The sequence below is a fragment of the Cryptomeria japonica genome, chromosome 11, assembly GCF_030272615.1.
Source record: "Cryptomeria japonica chromosome 11, Sugi_1.0, whole genome shotgun sequence".
NCBI lineage: Eukaryota > Viridiplantae > Streptophyta > Pinopsida > Cupressales > Cupressaceae > Cryptomeria > Cryptomeria japonica.
The window spans coordinates 661595577-661615508 of record NC_081415.1 but is presented as its reverse complement, the minus strand read 5'-3'; the positions used below and the strand labels follow the sequence as shown (position 1 = coordinate 661615508).

General features: G+C 36.4%; 1 protein-coding gene across 1 annotated transcript in view; it reads right to left on the bottom strand.

Moving 5' to 3' along the window:
* Nucleotides 1-19932, bottom strand: part of LOC131065113 (nudix hydrolase 25) — a 66350-nt gene that overhangs the window by 45156 nt on the left and 1262 nt on the right. The window contains exon 3 of the mRNA XM_057999526.2: nucleotides 18829-18921. Within this exon, the coding sequence (XP_057855509.1) occupies nucleotides 18829-18921 (93 nt within the window). The remainder of the gene's footprint in view (nucleotides 1-18828; nucleotides 18922-19932) is intronic.

The following is a 19932-nucleotide window of genomic DNA, read 5'->3' as shown; positions in this document are numbered from 1 at the left end:
AAGCAGGCCCGACTCCCTTGTTTTCAGACAATCAGGGAGTTCTCAAACTTGCCAAGAATCCAGTCTTCCATGAGAAAACCAAACATATAGAACTTCATTGTCACTACATTCGGCAGTTGGTTGAAGACGGATCCATTCAGTTGCTGTATGTTCCTACCTCGGAGCAGTCAGTAGATATTTTCACCAAACCCCTCAATATAGATAAGTTTGTAAAATTCAGGGGGTCTATTGGTGTAGTTGATAGATTGAGCATTATGGGAAGGGTATTAGAATAGTACTTTATTATTTTATTATTAATGCTCAATATTGTAAACTTAGTGTAAATATCTTAATAAGATCTTGCTCGATCTTATTGGCAGTTTCTTTTTAGAAACTTGCCCTCTTGTAATTCTTTATAATCCTATTTATTGAGCATTTGCTCATTGTTAATATTCATTCAATTTTTTACCAATTACTTGCGTAATAACAGGGACTTCATCCTTAGAACAGTCCAGTCACTGAATATCAGCAACAATAGAGGAATAACTCAATATAATATTCTCATAACATGCTCTTGAAGGAAGACAAGGTTTGTTTATAAAGACTCCTCAAACTCCAAATCAATCTCCACGCTCAATGTGGGATAAATCCTCCTTTACTTTTAATTCCTCCTTATGAAGTAGCTTCTCGTACAAGGTGGAGAGCTTTATTAATTAGAATGTCTTTATATTGTCATTTTATAAAGTCGCTTAATATTATAATGACCCCACTCTTAATGACAAGTTAAATAATAGCTTCATAATATAATCATTAACAAATAATATCATTAAATGCCATTATAATTTTAATAGCTCATTGATTACTCATTATCTCTCCGTCCTGTCTGAACCTGGAAGTCAACCATTGTTCCCACTACGCATCCAACTGCCTTACTAAAAATAGTAAGGGTCCCTCTCGATCAAATACTAACTTACTATAAATAGTAAGTGTGTGAAATAGAGTCAAATGAAGGGCAAATTGAACCAAACAAAGAGCAATCTTGAACACTTATGACCTATGGAATGGAAATAAGCCTCCTGCACTGCCAACTAGGATCCTCCAACCGTCTGTCTTAGCCTACCGGGGTCAATAATAGGCTAATCCAATCATAAACCATATCATCCCAAAAAGGGGACATTACACCAGTTAGGGAGGTTGAGCACTGAAGTGAGGTTGTGGAGGAAGTTTCCTCAAAACAAAACTCTTGAAGCATATGATTTTAGCGCCCAAGACTGGGAAAGAGCGCTAGGCAGGGGTAAGGAAGGAATTTCCTTACTGGTGATGAATTCCTCCACATGATGAAATTGGCATTGAAAGATCGGCATGGAAATTAAGTCAAGGAAGAATTCAAAATTCCTTAGGAACAAAATTCATGAAGAAATTTCAAGGCAAAGGTAAAAATTGGTCAAGGAAGAGAATTTTCTCACCTGAATTTCGGAGCTAAAAATGGAAAATTTCCTAAAATATAGGAAAAGTGAAAAATTGATCAAAAATCTCCCTTAGGACATGATGAATTCAAAAAGCACATAACAAATATTCCCGAATAAATTTTTTCTCTCTATAGGGATTTTCTCTCTCCTCGAATTTTGGACGTATAGGAATCCTTCAAAAGTGGAAAAGATTGTTAAAATTCTTCCAAAATATCTTTTGTGAGCCTGGAATGGAAAGATTCTTGTAAAGGATGAGTAGGTGACATGCAAAGAGAATATTTTATATTAGTGAAGCACAACTCGAAAAATTATAAAAGCTCCTATGATGGCATGGCCCATTTGCATGACGAAAATCTATTGAGTGCATGGCAGCATGATGGCGCATTTATTGCTAGTGGACATCTTGACTGAGTAGTGGCATATTTAATGCATGGCAACTACCATATTCCTGGAAGTGATGGTGCATTCTGTAAAGTCCCCATTTTTGGAGTGAGAATAATTAATTAATTTAATTAGTTAAGTTGTCCAGATTATTATTATTTTTCATGAATAGCTTAATTAATTATTTTAATTAATAACATTAAGTTAATTATTTATAAAGTTATCAAATAAATTAAAAATTAAAAGATTACTTTATATTTAATTAATTTAATAAAGTGACTTAATTAAATATTATATCATAAAGTCACTTAAGTGAAATAATATTAAGAGTTAAGTTGTCCAAATTATTATTATTTTTCATGGATAGCTTAATTAATTATTTTAATTAATAATATTAAGTTAATTATTTATAAAGTTATCAAATAAATTAAAAATTAAAAGATAACTTTATATTTAATTAATTTAATAAAGTGACTTAATTAAATATGATATCATAAAGTCCCTTAAGTGAAATTATATCTAGAAGCTTCTAGAAATGGACTAAAAAAAGTATAAAGGGAGATCTAATTGAACTTCAAGGCAGCCAGGAATTGATATTTGAATTGATTGGGTTTTGTGGAACCAAGGGGTTTCTGCAGATCTTTGTCTTTAGGAACGAAAACTCCCATTGATAGCATAACTGAGGGAGTGAAAGATCTCTCGAGGGGTTGCATTGAGGAGGTGATACTTCAGTCATCTCATTTGAGATTCATTGGTGGCCAGGGGATCAGTTTCGTATGGGTTCATATTGAAGACATTTTGCCATCAGGTGTCTTCAACGATTTTGGGAAGAAGACTTCAGCTTATGATCTATTGATGCCATTTTTATATCTACTCTTTTTGGAGAAGATAGGCGAACTCTTGAGGAGCTATTAGAGGTGATTTTGAGAAGATTTGGAGGAGATTTCAGTCACATACAGGTCTGCCATGAAGGTTGATTAGACCACATGAGACTCACATTTATGTTCATGGCATTTGATAGAAGGGGCAAATTGTTCTGGGTATTTGACCAATCATTTTCCTCAGACTAGACCATCATTTCCAGCATGTTTTGAAGGCTTTCCCAGGTTTGAAGGTGACATGAATAGTGGTCGTGAACAGTGTCATCGCTATAGTGGTCGTGAACAGTACCGCTACAATATCTGGGCATTCGTATTGGGTATTGCTTGCTTCTTCACTTTCAGCATTGGGTGATCTCCTACCAGGTTCTTTTTATGTATTTGAAGTGCAGTGATGGTATATCAGCCATAGGGAAAATTGCTGTTGCAGATGTCTTTAATCAGACCTATTTATGCAATTGAATTATAATTAGTCAAGGCATCTTTATGTTCCATTGTATTTGATGAGTGCATACAATAAAGAGGAAATAAGTTGTAGATCATTTTTGATGGTATGTCTCTAATAATAACAGTGTGCATGCCAAGTGTTTGTCTTTGTCTATTGGCTGTAACTGTACATTTCACCTTTGAAAGGCATGTATATGCATTGGATGGGTTAAATAGAAGTTATTCATACATTATACTTCAAGCCTAGACATCGCGGGGATCATTTGCAGTTAATTTTGATGCTGTCACCAAACCAATATTACATGAGACTAAAACTCAGACCAACAAACTGAGTGTTTGTATGTGCAGTGTTTGACATTATTTCTTGAGTTGGATTCCATCATTTTCACACCTATATTAGCGAGGAATAATACAAGTTAATACTCTTAAAGAAATCTGAAGTTTTTTATGAGCCATATGTCAAGTAAAAACTGCATAACACACGAGTTATACTAGCTGTCTAGACTACATAACATGCAGGTTATACAGACAGAAAACCAGAACAATAGGTTGTCAGCCAATTGTTTGACAATATTCCTTGCATTTCTAGTCCTATATATGCAGGGGATATTACACATTCAATGCACATTTGACGAATTTGGAGGTGATGGTGCATTTATTGCACAATGGGTGATCTTTTGCATGAGGGTGCATTTATTGCATAGTGGGCACTTTTTGAATGTAATGGTTAATTAATGCTTTATGGGTGCCATTTTTGGTAGGAATGTAATTAGTTGATAATGGGCATAATTGGTCATTAATGTTTATGCCCACCTTGTTGCATCATGTGTGTGGAATCTTTTGGGTCAAACCCTAATTAGGGTTTGCATGTAATCAAGGCTAGAGGCCTATATAAGGGGGTGGCCTCTTCATTTGTAAAGCAAGGAGATTTGTATGAAATCGTTGTGATAAGTTATTGAGATAATAACAGTGATGCATTGTTCTTTGATGGTGTTCACTTAAGTTTATTTTCAAAACTTGCATGGTTTCACCTTCCTCACCTAAAGTAGAATTTTATTTTCCAAGCAGTTAGATGAACAAAGTTGATTGCAATGTTTTAAGGTGAAGATCGCTTGTTCATTCCTTTTGTTAATAGATGATTTCTATTGGCACTGCAAGGTTGGACTGATATTTTGTATGTGGGCGCTTAATATAAATTATTAGATGAACATTGTTCTTTGATGGTGTTCATCTATGGTTTAAAAATCCTTCCAACACAACCTCTGAAGATTGCACTTGCTTCATGTAGTTGTCTTCTAGTGGCGAAGAGAAGTGTGGTTGATCTCATGCGAAGAATTGCTATCTATTGAGTTCTTAGATTTAGCTTAGTCTTCTTGAGCCCTTTCCCCTTTAATTTCAGTTCATTCCAATTTAGTTCATTCGAAGCAAAAGCATCACAAAATTGCTATACTCGATGATGAAGTTCCAGCCATAGCGAAGAAGTGAAAGAATGATCCAAATGTAAGTCCCCTTGGATTACCAACAAACATCAAAGCCAAACGAGCCTATATCCACATAAAGTCGCTAGTATGCAGTGAGAACCTTGGAGTCATTGTATGATCTTCCTACAATCTTAGCATACATTTGACTTTGCTCAAGAGAGGATAAGGTAGCCATTGGGAAACTTTAATTTGTGTTGGTGTGATCACAAAACGCACATCAATAGACAAATTGTTGAAATACAAGTTGCAAAATGTTGGAGTAGATTTTCTTGCAATTTTGTTAGGAATTGCAAGTATTTCATGTAGGTTTTGTTCTACAATGTCGAGAATGGTCCCTATAAATTGTTAAGAGCAGCAAGTGAAATGGTCAAGCCACTAAGTGTCGGTATGGTGTCAAAGTTGTCAAGAGTTTTGAATGTTGCGTTTGTGTCTAAGTGATTGAGAACTAAGATTTTAGCACTAGAGGGAATGAGGATCATTGCAAAACCTTCTTAAAATCCAACCTTGGTGTATAAATTGCAAAATTGACCCAAAGTCCGATCTTGCACAAGATAGGGAAAATGCAGAAGTCTTGTAAACTCTGATCAGCATTAGTGCTGATCCTCATTGAAAGTCCGACCTTGTAAATGCTGATCTTCAGCTGGGTCCACTCTTGTAGTTGAATGCAAGACTCCTAAAAAACTCCGACCTCGTGGAATGCAAATCTTGTTGAAAGTCCAACATGGAGTGGATCAATACAAAACTTGCTAGAAGTCTGACCTGAGTGTGCATCAATGCATAAAACTTCCTAAAGTCTGACCTTGTCAATGCAAGAATGCCTAAAACTCGGACTTGGGATTACATAAATGTTTAAAACTCCAACCAGCCTTGTCCATTATTGCAAAACCTTGTTGAAGTCCAAGCTCATGTAGGTGTGAAATGCATAACTTTTTCAAAGTCCAACCTAGGTGCAACACATTGCAAAACTCATTAGAACTCTGACCTAGAGCAAAGAACAATCAAGGATTGTAAAATCTTTCTAAACTCCGACCTTGCATTGCCTAAATAGAAAATTGTTGATTCACATCAAACTCCACCAAGGATAGGGTGAGAAAATCCCAAAGGGATTCAAGTTTGCTGGTGAAAATGCAGAATCTTAACAAACTCTGACCAGTCCAACTTGAAAAATGTAAAATCTAATGAAAGTCCGACTTTGGTGACAACAAAATGCATTAACTTCTCAAAATTCCGACCTTGTTAAGTCACAATGCACAATCTCAATAAACTCCGATCTGCCTTGAGATAGTGCAAAACTTCCTAAAAGTCCAACCTATGAATGTAAACATTCAACAATTCCGCCCTTCACTTAGTGCACAAATGATGTGAAATCCGACCTTAGACTTAATGCACAAGTTTTGTGAAGTTCGACAACCTTCTTGCCTCATTGCAAATCTGTCCACAAGTCCAACCTCTTCATTGATCATGCAAACCATTTTAGAAGTCCAATCTGGCTTAATTGCAAAATCAATTAAAACTCCAACATGATTTCATTGCAAAAACTTGAGAAACTCCAACCTGAAGTGAGGGCAAGTTGAATGCAAAAGGGCCGACTTGGATGATTAGGCCCTCATGAAATGTGTGAAACACCAAAAGAGACCGACCTTGTGCAAACAAATGTAAAATGCGCTCAGGTTTACTGCAAGCAAGCTTTAAAATCCCGCTCTTTCTTTGTGCACTTAAACAATTAAAACCTGCCAATAAGTAATTCTTAAGCCCTAGGTCGGCTATGAAATTTTTGATGACCCATATGATATTTGATCAATGATGGCTGATTGTTGTAGCTTGACATTATTATTTTTGAACTAAAACATTAATATGGTGGTGTACTCACTGTTTTGCTATGTTATTTGAACTAAAACTTCAATATATGATGGTGTATTTTGCTACGTTATTTGACTATTAGCATAGTGGTGTATTTTGAACTTAACTACTGCTGCATATATGTATGTATTTTTTATTTTTATATGTTTTTGTACTAACGAACCCAGAACCCCAAAATAAATTTTCCCGAACTTGCGAACCTGAACCCGAGTCCGAATCGGAACCGGCAACTTAGTATAAAAGCGCCTCTTTCAGAACCTAGACAAATCTACTATATAAAAGTAATTTAGTTTGAAGGAAAGGCAATTTATTCTACTTACAAAATTTGTACATCACCACTTAAAACTTTATAAGTACATAATTTTACAAAACAATATATATATATATTTTTATTTTGGAGCACTTGGCGAATCGCTCTGCTTTTCCTGAGTAATTTGATTCCAAATTTCGATAACTAAGCATTGACGAATAAAGGATTTATCAAGGATGCAATTGTTTCTATAATTCAGGGACAAAAAGGCGATATTCCAGTATCACGGATTTGTCTCTTTTCTGCATTTCTTTAGCTTAATTCCTTTTCTTTTACTAGGGTTTACGTTTCTTGCAGAATACTAACACAATAAAGTCGAGCACAGTTCATGCCAAGGAGGAGTCTCTCTGTTGCTCCTTTAGAATCCATTTAAATCTGATTTTTTAGTTTTTATGTTTTAGTAGAATTCATAGGTTTAGAAAGCCCTAATTCATTCTTTTGCAGGTTTCTACTAAACCTCTTTGCGAACGGATTATTTTAATTTTAACTATTTCATTTCATCATGAGGAATGGAGCAAAACAATAACGGAAGAAGCGAAAATCACTGCTATGAAAAAGAACAATCACATGAAGGCCGCAAACTATATCACAACAGATTCGAATCAAGCGACAATTATGGCCCGAGGAACTTTCAAGCAATTGATGTTTCTGAGGAAATCAGTGTAGATGTTGAATTAATGTCTGATCTGGCAATAGTATGCTGTTTCATGGGCCCTAAATCAGACAGATGTACAATCAAGAAATGGATTTTGGATAATTGGAAGACAAAAGTTATTACCAAATTTCTTCCTAAAGGGTTTTTTGTGGTCACATTTGCAACAAGGAAGTGAAAGATCGAATATTGCAGGGCGGATTATGGAAAATGGAAAATTAACCTCTGTCATTCAACATTGGCAACGAAATTTTAACCCTACGAAACTACAACCTTATGAGAAGCCAATTTGGATAAGATTGTACAACCTCCTGTTGGAGTACTGGGCAAGCGAATGTCTAGAGAAAATAGGGAGATCATTGGGAACACTCATGGACAAAGATATGGATATTATTGAAGGAGATTCTTGTCTTTATGCTAGACTACAGATTGTGGCAATTAGGCAAATTCCAGAGAACCTAGTGCTCAAGGCCGAGGATGATCAATGGATACAGCCAGTGGAAATAGAGGATAGGAAATATTGTTTGTAACTAGGAATGGGGGTTCGGATTCCCTAAGGCAACATCCGAACCCCTAAAGGGCTGGGCCTCCCCTTTCCCAAGGTTAACGTGTAGGGCTGGACCCTTCACGCCAAAGAGGGTAGCGTGCCCCTAAACAGGGCCAGCCCTATAATGACACGCCACACCAAAACCCATTTTGGCGCCAAACTTAACTATCTAATTAAGGCCGACTTGAAGATTATCTGCCCATATAAATAAAGATCATTTGCCAAGATCAAATCAATCATTCATCTTCATGCAATCAGTGAAATTCTTCTGCTCCTTGGTGTGCGAAATTAAGAAGTGAACTGGGTGAACTTATTCAAGGAAGACAAAGCTATTTTGGTGTTCCTAATTTTTGTTAGAGAGTGCATTAAAGAGCAGACTTGGTGAAATTAGAAGTGCAGATCTGATATGACAAAAGGGGCAGATTTGATAAGAGGTTGAAGATTCCAGCTAAGTATTGTATTGTTACAATTCAAGATTGAATACATAATCTGGCCTGTGGGTCTTTAGTGCTGGGTTTTTCCTCCTTGGAGGTTTTCCCAGGGTAATTGTGTTGGTCTCTTGTACACTTGCTTTCTCTCTTTCATTTACTTGTTTATAATTTACTTAATGTTAACAAATAATTAAATACTGAAAGTCTGATTGGTGGTCTGAGTCTCAAAATTAACATGGTATCAGAGCTAAGGTTTTCCTAGCTTCAGATTTCAGTAAATTATTTGTTGCATCTAGTTGTTGTTTGTTTTCAGATTAAAATTTCAGGTTTGAGGGCTGAAGATAGACTTGATGGAGCCCTTGACTTTGCTGCTTGGAAAGTCCATATTTTATTGATTCTTGAAGAGAATGAACTGCTTAAATTTGTAGAAGAAGAAAGGTTGTCCCCTCCTGAAGATGTTGAAGAACTGAAGCAGTTCAAGAAAGACTCTCTCAAGGCTAGGAAGATCATAATTGAATCAGTCAAGAATCATCTTGTCACCGTCATATCAAAATTTGCTTCTGCCAAGGAAATGATCAAACACTTGGAAGGGATGTATGAAGTCAACAACCTCAGCAGGGCTCTTGCTCTAAGGCAACATCTACTTCACATCAAAATGAAAGAAGAAGACTCAATCATGGCCTACTTCATGAAGATCAATGAACTAAAGGACAAGCTAAGTACTCTTGATTGCCAAATTTCAGATAAAGATCTTGTCATGATTGCATTAAATGGCCTACCTGATGAATGGGAACCATTCATTCGTAGTATTGGTGGAAGAGCTGAACGTCCCAACTTTGAGCGTCTTCAATCTGATTGCATTGAAGAGGAATCTCGAATTGAGGTAAGAGGAAAACTCAAGAACTCTCATAAAGATGATAATCATGTTCTCACAGCTAAGTCTAGGAAAGGTGGGCATTTGAAGAAAGAAAAGAGAAGCAAAGATTTTAGATCCTCTTCCTACGATCCAAGGAAGAAGTCAAGAGATTCCGCCCATATTCGTTGTTTCAGATGTGATAAGTATGGTCACTATGCTAGATATTGTCAGAATGATCCTAAGGAAAGGGAAGCCAATTTAAATGAAGTCGCTGAACAAAATGAGGACTATCTTCTTATCTCTGTTCTATCAAGCAACGTTCCTACGGACAATGATACTTGGATAATTGACAGTGGAGCCTCCAGACACATCTCAGGTTATTGTGAGCATCTTTCAGATCTGATAGAAAAGGATACCAACCTTCATGTGGTAATTGGTGATGATGCTCGATACTCGGTAAAAGGTTCTGGTACTACCTCTTTAAAACTAGATTCTGGTATTTCCTTACAACTCAGTGATATTCTTTTTGTACCTGGAATTAAAAGAAATCTTATTTCCATTTCTGCTTTAGAAGATAAGGGTTTGCAAATAGCATTTTCTGAAGGGAAAGTACTTGCTTGCTCTAAGAAATCTAGTTTCAAATCTGCTCGTGTTATTGGAAATAGATGTGATAGTTTGTATAAGCTTGCAGCTAACCCAATTCAAGCTCTCATTCATGAGGCTCCTGAATCATGCGAGATATGGCATAGAAGACTTGGACATTTGCACTTTCAAGCTCTTCCTACTCTTGGTAAAATGGTTAAAGGTATGCCTAAACTTAGTTTATCTCATGATGATGTTTGTAAAGGTTGTGCAATGGGTAAGAATGTGAAGAGCCCATTTCATAAAAGTGATAGTAGGGCTAAAGAAAAGTTAGAGCTTATTCATTCAGATTTATGTGGTCCTATGTCTGTAGCATCTCCTAGTGGTTTCCTTTATTATGTTATCTTCATAGATGATTTTTCTAGGAAAACATGGATTTACTTTCTTAAATCTAAATAGTCTGAAGAAGTCTTAAATAGATTTAAAGAATTCAATGCCTTGGTTGAAAATACTACTGGAAAACGAATTAAATGTTTAAGGTCTGACAATGGAGGTGAGTACACCTCAGGTAGTTTTCATGATTTCTGTATTGAGACGGGAATTAAGAGGGAGTTTTGTGTTCCCTACAATCCTCAGCAAAATGAAGTTGCTGAAAGAAAGAACAGGACCATTGTTGAAGCTGCAAGAGCCATCATTCATGATCAAGACCTACAACCCTTCCTATGGGCGGAGGCATCCAAAACAACAGTTTACATTCAGAATAGATGTCCTCATCGTGCTCTAAAGAATGTAACCCCTGAAGAAGCCTTTACAAGAATCAAACCTGACATTAGCCACTTAAGGATCTTCAGGAGCCCTGTGTATGTTCATGTGCCTAAAGAAAAACGAACCAAGTTGGATACCTCTGGAAAGAAAGGCATCTTAGTAGGATACAGTGAATCTTCCAAAGCCTTTAGGATCTACATTTCAGGTCAAAGGTATGTTGAGGTAAGTAGAGATGTAACTTTTGAAGAAGATATTGCACTCAAAAGATCTAAGGTTTATTATCTGATAATGATGATATTGAGATTGAAATCAAGAATCAAATGTTGATACTAACCCTGAGATACAGAAGGAGTTCATTGACCTCCCGGATCAGGAAGTCCAGGATGATCCAGCAGAACCCATGGACTCTACAGATATACCTAAGGATATTGTGGTCAGCAAGAAGAGGCCACTTTGGGTTAGAAACACCATTCAAGATGCTGAAGGATTTGCTGTTCCCAGAGGAACCTTCAGAGATAGCAAGAGACCTCAAAATCATGCCAACTACATTTCTGTAATGTGTAAAATCATTGAGTTTGAACCCCACGATATCGAAGAAGCTATGACTCATCATGCTTGGAAATTAGCCATGGATGAAGAGTATGAGTCTATCATCAAGAATGATGTTTGGGACATTGTACCCAGACCCAAAGGTAAGTCTGTTGTTTCTTCTAAATGGTTATTTAAAATTAAGCATAACGCTGATGGTAGTATTGAAAAATATAAAGCTAGATTTGTAGCTCGTGGTTTTTTTCAAAAGGAAGGAATAGATTATGAGGAAACATTCGCTCCTGTTGCTAGATATACTTCTATTAGATCTATAATAGCTATTGCTGCAGCTAAAGGTTGGGAGCTGCATCAAATGGACGTTAAGACAACCTTCCTCAATGGTGTTATTGAGGAAGAAGTCTATATTGAGCAACCAAAAGGTTATGTAATCCATAAAAGAGATTCTCATGTTTGCAGGTTGAAGAAAGCCTTATATGGGTTCAAACAGGCTCCTTGTGCTTGGTATGAAAGAATTGATAAGTACTTACTAAGCTTAGGATTTCGTAAGAATGATGCTGATGCTAACCTTTACTTGAAGATATGTAATGATGATATGCTTATTCTGGTTTTGTATGTGGATGATTTATTTCTCACTGGTGAAAATAAACTGATCATGAGATGTAAGAAAGAATTAGCCTCAAAATTTGAAATGAAGGATTTAGGTCTAATGCATTACTTCCTAGGGTTAGAAGTATGGCAAAAATTCAATGAAATTTTTCTAAGTCAAGGAAAGTACACTATTGATATTCTGAAAAGATTTAGAATGATGGACTTTAAACCTATGTCTACTCCTATGGAATCTAACTTAAAGAAGTTGAGTGTTTCTGCAGCTAACTCTGATTTTGCAGATCCATCTGAGTACAAGCAGTTGATTGGATCCTTGATATATCTAGTCAATACTAGACCAGATATCTGTTATGTTGTGAATGCCCTCAGTCAGTTCATGAGCTTGCCTAAACTTGTTCACCTAGTTGCAGCCAAGCACATTCTGAGATACCTGCGAGGCACTATTGGTTATGGGTTGAAGTATTCACTTAATACCTCAATCTTCTTGGAAGGCTATTCAGATTCAGATTGGGCAGGAAGTGTCAAGGACAGGAAAAGTACTTCGGGTATCTGCTTCAACTTGGGTTATGCAGTAATCTCTTGGGCACGAAGAAAGCAATCTTCGGTAGCATTGAGTATTGCAGAAGCTGAGTACATTGCAACATCTGTTGCATCTAGAGAAGCAGTGTGGCTTCGCAAACTTCTTGTTGGATTATTTGGTCAACCTAGTGGTCCTACCACTATTCATTGTGATAATCAAAGTTGTATAAAGATGTCGGTAAATCCCGTGTTCCATGACAAGTCCAAACATGTGGAAACTCATTATCACTTCATTCGAGATATGGTGCGAAGAGGCACCATTCAGCTAAAGTATATTAGCACAGATGAACAGGTTGCAGATATTCTTACCAACCCCTCATCCAGAGTGAAGTTTGAATACTTCAAAGACAAACTTGGTATTGTGGAAAATGAAACCCTGGTTGAGAGGGAGTTTCAATCTTAGTGATTCTCTACTGCAGAATTTTGGTCCATTCTTCGCTTGTGTGCAAGAATGGAAGGATCCATTCTATGCTTGTGTGCTAGATGGAAAATTGTAATTATGTAAAAGACCCACTTGTGTATTACACTTTCTATGCTTGTGTGCTAGAACCATCCTATGCTCGTGTGCTAGGTGGAAGATGTAATTCTATGCTTGTGTGCTAGATGGAACTCTAAAGGTTCAAATTATGTATTCTCTTCTTCCCTAGTTAAGAGGGAGTATTGTTTGTAACTAGGAAAGGGGGTTTGGATTGCCTAAGGCAACATCCGAACCCCTAAAGGGCTGGGCCTCCCCTTTCCCAAGGTTAACGTGTAGGGTTGGACCCTTCACGCCAAAGAGGGTAGCATGCCTCTAAACAGGGCCAGTTCTATAATGACACGCCACACCAAAACCCATTTTGGCACCAAACTTAATTATCTAATTAAGGCCGACTTGAAGGTTATCTGCCCATATAAATAAAGATCATTTGCCAAGATCAAATCAATCATTCATCTTCATGCAATCAACGAAATTCTTCTGCTCCTTGGTGTGCGAAATTAAGAAGTGAACTAGGCAAACTTATTCAAGGAAGACAAAGCTATTTTGGTGTTCCTAATTTCTGTTAGAGAGTGCATTAAAGAGCAGACTTGGTGAATTTAGAAGTGCAGATCTGATATGACCGAAGGGGCAGATCTGATAAGAGGTTAAAGATTCCAGCTAAGTATTGTATTGTTACAATTCAAGATTGAATACATAATCTGACCCGTGGGTCTTTAGTGCTGGGTTTTTCCTCCTTGGAGGTTTTCCCAGGGTAATTGTGTTGGTCTCTTGTACACTTGCTTTCTCTCTTTCATTTACTTGTTTATAATTTACTTAATGTTAACAAATAATTAAATACTGAAAATCTGATTGCTCGTCTGAGTCTCAAAATTAACAGCAAATTCTATCTGAATTGCAAAAGAAGGCTTCATAAAGAGGAGGATTGCAAAAAGCAAGCAAAAACAAAGAAGGTTTGGAGGGTGAAAAACCTTAAATCTAAATCTGATAGGGAGATGCATTCAGGCCCTCTTCAACCAATGGCTAACAAAGAAAGGTCAGTAGAATCAAAAATTCAAAAGGAAATCCCAGAAAACAAAAATTTGGTACAGAAAGAATCAGTTATTCCCCAAGCAAAGGAGGAATACTAACTGGGAAGCAATAAAACAGATGCACAAATCAAGGAAAAGGAAACAAATGAGTTCAATGTCTCCAAGAATAAGAATTATGAAGAGATAGATCTTGCAAAAGAAGAGATGTTCTCAACAGAGGAAGATTCAGATAGGGATGAGTTGGATATTATTGACCAAAGATGCGTATCACAATGTGCAGCAAAAGCATTAGAAAAAGCTAAATGGGGGAAAGACAGAGGAAGAAAATCAGAAAAACAGAAAAGGGAAGAGGAGGCGGAGGAGACAAGTACCAAGGGAGCAAGAGCCTCCCTTGGGAAACAATGAAGATCGTTACATGGAATGTCACGGGCTTAAATGCCCCTGACAAAAGATGCTTAATCAAGCGTCATCTCCAATTGCTCTCTATAGATATCATCCTCATGCAATAAACAAAATTGTGAAGGAAGAAGCCACAAAATTCCTAAACTATTGCAAACCATGGTCTGGTGAATTTCAGGATGCAAATGGAACAGCAGGCAGACTGGGAATTCTCTAGAAGGAGTGAACTGTCTCTTTAGAAGTCATGGAAAGAAATCAGAATTGGATGATTGGGAAGGTTTTTAGCATCAGACTTAACAAACAGTTCACATTATTCAATATTTATGGGCCCATTAAAACTGAAGATAAGTTGGGTACTTGGATACATGTAAAGAATTTTCTTGACAACAATGATAGAGCATACACCATTTTAGGTAGTGATTTTAACACCATCTCAGATCCAAGTGAAAATGTGGAGGTTAAAAGAATACCAACAGAAATATGCTTGATTTCAGGGATTTCATCTCAGAGTCAAGTTTGGTGGATTGTGTCACGGCTAAAGGGGTCTTCACATGGACAAATAGAAGAAGTGGTTTTACCAATATTTCAGAAAGGCTTGATAGATTTTTAATAACACCAGATTGGTTGAATGACAGAGAACAAATTGAAGCCTACATCCTCCCTATTTCAATCTCAGATCACATTCTGGTAGAATTGGAGATCAGAGAAATAGTGCACTCCAACAAAACAACATTCAGATCTGAAAGCATGTGGTGGAGGGAGGAGAAATTGTTGCAGAATTTAGAAGGATAGTGGAAGGAAATACATGTAAATGGGACAGTTAGCTTTAGCTTCATGAAAAAATTACAGCATTTGAAGAAAAGATTAAAGGATTGGAACAAACAAGTCTTTAAGAATATATTCAAAGAAAAAATCAGAATTGAACAAGACACGGAAGCTCTTGATAATAAAGTTATTAAAAATGGTATGTTCAGGAATGATTTCGAAAAAGAAAAGTGGTTGAAAAATGAACATAAGGACGTTTTAGCCATAGAGGAATTATACTGGAGGGATAAATCAAGGGAAGCATGGCTCAGATCGGGAGATCACAATTCCAATTTTTTTCATATATCTACAAAAACCTGAGGACAGAGCAATAAAATTCAGAAAATCACAAATGCATTGGGCAATTTGGTTAGTGGGAGTAAGGATGTGGAGCGGGCGGCAATAGAATTTTTCCAGTATACTCTTGGTGAGATTAATAACAGAGATATAAGACAATTTGATCTAAACTATATTCAGCAATCATGATAGAGGCAGATAGTAAAATGTTGTGCAGCCCTATTTCAATGGAAGAAGTTTGTGCAGCAGTATTCCAGTTGAATCCAGACAAATCACCAAAGCCTTATGGTCAAACATTTGGATAATTGACCCTTCTATGATTGTCTGACAAATTTGGAAAGAAAGGAACCACAAAATTTTCAAATCTTTACACAAACAGGTTGAAGCAGTGATACAGACAATCAAAGATGGAATTATTGAGGTTGCCAATACTAAGGTCAGATTCAAGTCTGGGACTAAATTTTCATGCTGGGATGAAGAGATTCAGAAGTCTTGGACAGAGCTAAAAAGACCAACAAATATAATGATTGTCAACAAACAAAATAGAAATGAAGTTGCATGGGTTGCCCCTAAAATGGACAGATGGAAAATGAACTTCGATGAGGCGTCAAAAGGAAACCCTGGTAAATCTGGTATGGGATGCATCATCAGGGACGAGAAAGGAGAATATGTATGGGCAGCATCAAAACATCTTGAAAAAACCACAAAAAATGAGGCAGAAATGGAGGCGTTGATTCTTGGACTCAAGTTATGCATAGCAATAAATATAAAGATTATTGATATTGAAGGAGACTCCTAGCTATGCATACAGGTTATAATAAAAAAAACTACGCCAAACTGGAAAATACAGAAATGGGTTAATGTAGTGTGGGATCTAATAATAAGATGGATGATTTCTCTATTAACTCACATCTGTCGTGAGGCCAACAGGGCAGTGGACCTACTTGCAAACCATGGAGTTAAACAAGTAGAGCAGGAGATGGTAGGATCAGATATGTCAATATGGACAGGGCTAAAGGAAACAATCTCAAAAGAACAAGATATTCATGATGGACAAAGACTATGCCATTTCTAAAAATAAGAGGACTTGACTATGAGGGAATTACTCAGGTATGAGTGAGAAGCATCTCCAAGACAGACTAATCATGAAGATAATTGAAAAATGGAGTCGGATATGAGAGTAAGAATAGGGAATGAGGAGTCATTAGAAAAAGAAAAAGCACAAGGACTGAATCATATGACATACCTAAAATTATGCAGACTTTTTGGATGAATAACTAAAAGTGGATCTTAATGTGATCTTCCTGGCACGTATGATCAATGAGCTGTCAAAAAGCTAGAATATAATCCAATCAAGATGGGCACAAGGAAGATTACAAACAGGATATGTTACAGCTTTATCAGAGTAAGGAAAGCTTCGAACTCAATGCAAACATGGCTCATGGGGAAAGGAATAAATCATTGGGTGGTGAGCTATTATGAGGAAGATCTGGAAGGTTATGAAAGCACGGCTTTTTCGATCAAGGGATCTTAGCATTGGGATCAGTTGCTGGCTTGGTAACCATTCAAAGCAGGGTTCAAAATCTAGATAGAGATTTGCTTGATTAGTAACATCAAAATGGATAAGGCCTTTGTACAAGATGGTTACTATTTAAGACTTTGGATTGCCTTTTTGAAGGTGGTTTAGAAGGTAAAATCAGTAAACTCCAGCTAAGAATAGTATGAGGGAGAAACAAACAGGATGTGTCTTGGAACGTGCAGAGGAAGGAGCATATGGTGAAAATGAAAACATCCATACTCTATCGGAATTGGATAAAAAGGTGAGAAGAAAGGAATCCCATCTGTAGTCTGTGAACATATCAACGATGGGATACACTCGATGAAAAAATCTTTTTAGGATTACAAGGTGTGAGCATAAATAGGAAGCTTGGCTTCGAATTAAAGGCATTAAGGAGCAAAGACTGTTCTGATAACATTTCAGTTTTAAGAATGGTTTTCATTTTTGGAGCTAACTCCAATTGTGAGGAGGAAGCAAATGAGGAACAATCCAGGAGAGTATACCGGTGTGAAAATGATGAGGTTAAACAGGACATTTGTCAACTGCAATTGGCCCACAGTCTCCAGAGATTTGGATGAGATTAAGGTGGGCACCTTTTCAGGCTTTTTAGCTGCAATATTCAATAAGGACAAGAGGCAAGAAAGGTAAAACGAAGACAGCATGGGCCACCTTCAAAAACTTTGAGAAAAATGATGATTTTACCCCTATGAATGTGTTTTTTGCAACAAATGCTGATCTATTCTCTGAGGCAGAGAAGATGAAGATCTTTGACTATGGTGCTGGAATCTGTTTCTTCCTGCACAAGTTCATCTAATGTAATCTGTTTTTACTTTTAATCTAAGGGAGCTACCCCCATACTGGTAGTTCTTACCTATCACAAAAAAAAAAAAAAAAAAGCAATTAATTTTTTTTCCCCCAAATCCTCTTTCTCCATTGTGTCCTGAAATTTGTTTAACAAAAATCCTAAAGCACAAGCAGTAACCAGTTAGTTAATATTAAGGGCAAAGGCTGTCACCCGGAGAAGTTTTTACGTAATGGCTTCATCTACTTCTTAGTTGCAGTTATCTTGTCTTTATAAATTCAATTCATGGTGCTGATGTAACTACTACCATGCAATATCTCAAACTGTAGCATTTCACATTGATCTAAGGATCACTTCAGCACTTACAAAGTTACAACAATGCAAATCATTATATTCACCAAATAGTTAGCCTCATATGTCTGTGGTCTTCAATTTTGTCAAATACAGTTTGGACCATGTTTTGAATATGATATATTTAATAGCTTTAGATGTTCAAAAATTTCTGAGAACTAATATGCAGCTCTAACCTTGAATCTTAAAAGTTTTAAGAACTAAGCATTTCCAAACGCAGTTCCGATTCAGGCTTTCCAATTGCTTCCTTTTCATCACTGGTTAGAGAAACATAATCGGCAAGGTTTTGTAATAACTCACTTAATTCTACCCTGTCAGTACAAAGTGCCTATTACCTCGCAAAATTGCTATAGAAACAGCCTATTTGATATTAGAGGATAGAACTTAGATAAAATTGCCAATTCATTTAGTCATATTTTGCAACAAAAACATGTAGTTCTAAATGTTTGCAAAATGGTACAGCAGGCCATGGTCTAGTCCAAAAGTGTTTCGAGGGCCATGATGATGACAAGGTTTTAAGCCCTGCTAGCATGCTCTAATGCAGCTGCGATAATGCAGGTCACATTTGCACATTGGTTAGTGCAAGTCCAAGCCACATTTATGTGGGATAGATTCCCCTCAGATGTGACTTCAACTCCAGATGTCAAAATCTATGATTGATTTTGTAATCATTGTGCGGTGAAATGATGGCAGGTGAGTGGTTGCAGATATTAATAAGAACAAGTTGCAGAATGATTACCTCTGCAATAATCTCTGCCGAGGTGACTCCGGTTTCTTCACGTAATTCTCGGATGGCTGCATCTCTTGGAACTTCCTGCTCATCAACTCCACCCTGCAACCAAAATCATAAGCCATCCATTACAATAAGAAAATATTAGGGAACAGTTTTTTGCCATAAATTTCAGAAACTAATTTTTAAAAAGTCAAATTTCCCATGAAAAAACAATAATATATAAAAATCCTTCCCCTCCTATTTTTATATTTCTATTTTATTATTGTGTGCTATTTTTCTTTTTCTTGCACTTACTTATCTACCACTTGGCTTTACTTGCACTTTTTATTGATCTAAATTTGCAATCTACCATCATTTTTCTTCATCCTGATGACAGATTACAGAGTGTGATCCAAATCACTGATACTAACAAAACTCTCACAATTGCTTCCCAGAAATATTTCATTATTTCTCATTAACTGTGAGAACCCCATGTCTACTAACATTAATTAGTTTTTATATGAAATTTAGGTTAGTGTACTTTTCTAGAGATTTCAGAACCTAATAATAAATATCCAACACAGTCCCAGTCTCTTTCCATGCAAGATATGCAAGTACAGATGGCAAAACACATGTTCATGGAAGGACTATCCGAGAGAAAAAAATACTTCGATTGCAGAATGAAGTTGAATTTACTGATATTGTAATTGGTACCAAGCATCAACTTTAGGAAAGTTGTCTTGCTGTAATAAATATAAAAGGATAAGGATGAACATACTGATATTGTGAAGGTATGCCTTTATATCATTCACCTTCTTTTGTGAATAAATATATTATTACCATTTTAGTTAATAAAAAGTGGTATACGACCTATTCATCAAAATAGGCTTCCTATAGATGACAAAGTTTTCAGTAACAAATATTAAATTCTATACTTCTGTAATTAATCATAGTCATGTAAAATTAATGTTAACTTTCTTCTTAAATTGAAGAGATTCCCTTATACTTACAGAAACGACTGCCACACAACTCACTATTCCCAACATAAATGTTTCAAAATTATTAAACAAATTTCGTATAAAATTAGCTCTGTATATCAAAATTACAGAAATTACTGTTAATTGTCATTAA